At 40.8% G+C, this 5,000-nt stretch overlaps 1 protein-coding gene across 1 annotated transcript in view; it reads right to left on the bottom strand.

Annotated features, from left to right (window-relative positions):
- Positions 1-3,714: 3,714 nt before the first annotated feature.
- The window catches only part of LOC119576084 (potassium voltage-gated channel protein Shaw-like), a 40,235-nt gene continuing 38,949 nt past the window's right edge, over positions 3,715-5,000 (bottom strand). The window contains exon 6 of the mRNA XM_037923625.1: positions 3,715-5,000. This exon is cut by the window's right edge and continues 239 nt beyond it. Within this exon, the coding sequence (XP_037779553.1) occupies positions 4,839-5,000 (162 nt within the window). The 3' untranslated portion in view covers positions 3,715-4,838.

Below are 5,000 nucleotides of genomic sequence, written 5' to 3'. Positions count from 1 at the left end.
ATATTTGAAATGCACCAACATTTCACCATTTCCTATATCACCATAACAATCTAATGAGCTGTACATATTCAATACTGACTCTCTTGTCAACCTTTTTTTTATGTATAAATAATGTCGTCCAGCGTTTGAGTACACACGTAAGTCCAATCTGAGAGTAGATGGCGTTTTTGTTCAAAGGTGCAAAGTGGGTTTGTCGGCTTCTCTCCGAATTCTTGGTTAGGTTTTGCCTTATATATAATTACTTTATTCATTTATTCATTCTACAACAAATAGGCCGGATAAAAAACAACACCTTTAACAAGAACTCCACGGCATTCCAAGCGACAATTGACTTCTTACATGTATTCCCTTAGGCCTGAGGATATGAAGAAATGCCTTTTTATTTTTACGTTCTTGCAGTGAATCTACTCAGTAAGTAATGAGGAAATGTAGATAATCGCGATTAATTTTATGCCTTTAGTTCACGCAGTACTGTACAGATTTTGGAATTATGTTACACAGTAGCTGGTCGTACATTACTTAAATTCCCTATCAAAATGTGTATATAACACATGTGGACGAGGCAATACTGATTAAGTAAAATGTATATATAGAAAGAAGGTCCAGCTTATGACAACAATTTAAGACCAATTGCTGTGCTGCCAGTTACTCTTAAATCCACGAGTTTAATTTCAGGAAATCTTAATGCTGGTTCAGTCGAGCTTCATGAGGTGTGATAAGACCCATAGTTAACACTGACCTTGTTGATCACATGGTTCAGGAGTCAGCTATGAAATGTGACTATATGACTTGATTTTCTTATTATAATCATGTATAATATCTAAACAGCAGTTGAGCAGAAGTTACTACTCTTCAAGGGATGTATATATATATATCCTTTTGAACAAGTGTAATACTAGAACTGAGGTTTGAATGGCTGTTTACCTTTTTTTATATCACCATCATTAATTATTTTTGATCACTTACGATATCACTGGCAGAATCAGCTTACAGCAGTCTAACAAAGTCTGGCAACCTTACCACTGACAAACTAACATTATTATTATTATTATTTCCTCGCGTTTCCACAAATCTGTTTCCGCCTCGTAGCAAAAACTACATTCTTAGAAAAAAAAGAGAGAAAAAAAAACACATGCTGTTTTAGCCATGTTCTCATGTTACATCCCATATAAGAGGTCATATTATCGCACCGTTCCTACCCACTACCTGTCTCTGGCCGCAGGGAAATCCCGGCCGCCATCTTGAAAGGGCAGTTGCATCCACAAAACTCATTGACAACTCAATTTTTTTTTAAATCCATGGGCGTTGCGTTGTTAAAAAAATGAGTGTGGGGGAGAGAGGGAGGGAAAAAGAGAGGCTCTATATCAAAACTCGATTATACAGTTTTTAAATATACCGAATAATCCGTGGATGCATACCTGATGCATCCTCTTTGCCTACGCGTTACGTTCAGAAGGGCAATGGTTTTCGTCAATGCAACTTCCCGTTACTCGCAGAGAGCTGAGAAAGAGCAGAGTCCCCGGACAAGTGAGGCTTCCACCCTCCCTGTGTAACGTCCGACTGTGGTTTGGTCCCGTAAGTTCTAACATGCAGGGTAAGAAGGAGAGAAGCGGCTTAAACACCTACCTCCCAGCACGATTTTTTAAAAATTTGTTTATTTAGTTATTTTTGTTTTGATTACGTAAATTGCCATGTTCTTCCATAGAAAGATTAACGTAAGTTGCACTGTAATCTAAGGATACAGTTTTTGTTTTTTGTTTTCTTCTAAATCTCTCTCTTTTTTTTTGAAGGGGTAGGGGAGATGAGAAGGTTAAATATACATCTACAAAAAGACGATTAAAGTTTTCTTCTTTTAGTATGGTTAAGGGATAAGGTGGGGGGGAGGGGGAGGGGGGGGAGTTCAGGCATGCTTATCATAGAGCATTTTCCGTAGCATGAAAATGGACCGCCGACGAATGAAAAAGTGCAGTTCGGCTCGCTCATGATTTGGGCCTTCATTTGGGCTGGGAGGCAGCAGTGCACCAGGACGGCCACCAACGCGCTCGAGATCGGGGTCCTCACCCGGCCAGCTTGAGCCTCCTTCGCTCGCACTTGTGAGATCCACTAGAACACCGGTGTTAGGCCTAGATTTACTTTATACTTCTTTCAAGGAGGGGAGGCTATAAACAGTTTTTTGTTATATATATATAAATATTACATTTGCTTTCGTTTATATCAAAGATAAAATATTCACACCATTTTTAACAACTATTATAAATCAAGAGTAGTTCCCCGGCCAAAAGGTGACATATAACAGGTGGTAACTAGATGGATACAGTGGCCAAGAATGGAGGCTTGTAAACGCAGATGGTTCATAGACTACTGCTAGCCTGGCCGAGTGCTGTCGCCCTGGGTTCGATCGCGCGTGTCGCCACCGAGGTGATCTAGAGGGAAATCAATAAGACTAATCTCTGGAGAATAATAATCATAATGATAATAATAAGTAACAATGCGATGGTGTGTTGAAGCGACGACACCGCGGCCGACACAGAAGCCTGGAATTTGCCGTCACTTAAGGGGCCAGTTGGTTAAGATAGGCGCCGTGCTTCACCTGTGTGAACACTTAGTCTAATTGTGTCCAGTAACTTTATATATAATCAGTGTACTAATGAAAGAAATAACATTTGATAAGAGAATTCTAATAGTTGTCCAGGCAGGCAAACCCTGACAATTATCGTAACTTGGCTGACCCTGGAGCTATGTACACGTGACTTAGGATACTTACTATACAGTCATATGATGACCAGACTAGGCATTGTTTTCTATACTATATTCAGTAACTCAAACCTAGTGTCTATCAGAGACTAACAGGAAAATTTGTGGTAAGTGAAAATATAGTTTGGCTACAGTGATGATGGTAATTACAATAAGCGACAGTTGCAATAATCAATGTTTTATAACAGTTGCATTTTTCTACTAGCTTAGTTACCTCACACAAATCGTCAACATCTCGTCTCTCACCTTAACAAACACTTGAGTAAAACTACGCAAAAAATGATACAATCTTCATAAGTTTTACCTGTGGAAATCAAGAACAGCGCGGATCTTGTTCTTGTGGGTGCTCTGTGGTACTGAAGGAGTGTTTAAATGTATGTATAATGTTTAAAGGCAGTAGTTGAGTTGTGTGTGTTATTAACATCTGTTTCTGCAAAAGCGACGAAAAAATACAGTGATATGTATTTTGAATTGTGTGTAGGCTACTGTGTGTGTGTGTGTGTGTGTGTGTGTGTGTGTGTGTGTGTGTGTGTGTGTGTGTGTGTGTGTGTGTGTGTGTGTGTGTGTGTGTGTGTGTTTGTGTTTATGTGTGTGTTTATGTATTGCAATGTGTGTGTGTGTGTGTGTGTGTGTGTGTGTGTGTGTGTGTGTGTTTGCGAAATATCTGTCCCCACACACAAGGCCTGATCCCCACAACCTTGCCATATAACAGAAACGTCTGACTCAGGTGCCACGGCATTGCTTGTGTTTACAAACATTCCTGCCATATTGTTTACTTTTTTCCCCCAGCACTGAAACAGCTTCACCGTAAGTATTATGCATGTGACTTATTTCAGACAGTAGAACCACTGCCTTGTGGGAACGTACGATTAGCACCATTCGGGGCAACATTCATTTAGCAAAAACCGTAAGTGAGATTGTATTTTGAGAGAGAGAAAAAAAATGATACGTCTTTTTTTAATTATTCGTAAATCCCGTATATTGTAGGCCAGCTGAGGAAGTCAGTCGGACGTGACTTATGTAAATGATATATGTATATATTATACAAACAGATCTGGTCCTGTTAGATTAACCTGTTAATTACCACACCAAATTTTATTAGTCATGCCAAGTTACATGTCACTGACACCTGACATGGTTAACCCGCCTCCCACACTGCAGTGTCTTGCACTAACAAGCAAAAATACAATGCCATCTGAACTAATTCCTATTATCGTATGATAACTATAACTATAAATGTTATTATGGACTGTATAATGCACATGTTGCTTCAGCAAAATATTTCACTCGTTTAGAATCACTAATTGCTGCTGATGCTAGACTGAACTCCCTTTTATACAATAAAAGATGTAAATTAATGAATGAGGGTGAGATCAACACAGAATAAACCTTTCGCAAAGTCGACGGTTCGTGGAATTCTTAACATTGTTTTTCCCACAAAACGTCGACTTCAATTCTTTGCTGAATCGCCCTCTGAACATCGTGAGTTTAAAAAAGGAAAATGATACAGGATGTTGTGGACATTTCAGTGTCAGTCATTATAATATGAAATTGTGTAAGTATGAAAGCATTACATAACTAACTCCAGTTTTGGTCCTTTATGAAAAAGGAAACAATTGTGCTAATATGTGTCAACAAACATGCAGGCAAACAGTGCTGTAGCATTTTGCATTCGAAGTATCATTGTCTTCAGAACACCAAAATAATGAAAATAATGTATAATAATCATAGAACTAACACCAAAGGATCACAGTACAATAGGTCTGTCACGCAGTGTCCCTCCCGACAAGGGACACTTCTCCTAATGTTTCTGGCTCCGTTAGTTTATCATATTTGAGAAGTCATTTCTTCGTCTCAGTCCTTTGACAGGCATCGAGTATCTAGGCAGCCATATCTCCACTCCGTTACCTGTGACGAGGCAACTCTGTTCATGCGCGCCACACTATCACGACATGCTATGCCCCGTCGCCCCTAAACGCAGCAGAAGTGGCCGGGCGTCACCTGGCCAAGCGGCGGGGACGTCGCGGCCGTCCTCACTCCCGTCGCCTTCCTGCTTCTGCTGCCGCTGCTGCTGTTACCCGGGGCTAGACGGTGCTGGGGGTGAGGCCGCCAGGAGAATCCGGCTCCTGAGAACTGCTCTCAGCTGTTTCGGCATTCTGGCTACTCTCAGGTCCACGGACTCCCCCAATGGAGCCTGAAGAAGACCCCAGAAGAGGCCGCGTAGGGGAGGGAGGGGGTGAGGGTGA

The sequence above is a fragment of the Penaeus monodon genome, chromosome 8 (genome assembly GCF_015228065.2).
Source record: "Penaeus monodon isolate SGIC_2016 chromosome 8, NSTDA_Pmon_1, whole genome shotgun sequence".
In the NCBI taxonomy this organism is placed as follows: Eukaryota; Metazoa; Arthropoda; class Malacostraca; order Decapoda; family Penaeidae; genus Penaeus; species Penaeus monodon.
Note: the sequence above shows the minus strand (reverse complement) of the source record. Positions and strands in the feature narration are given on the sequence as shown.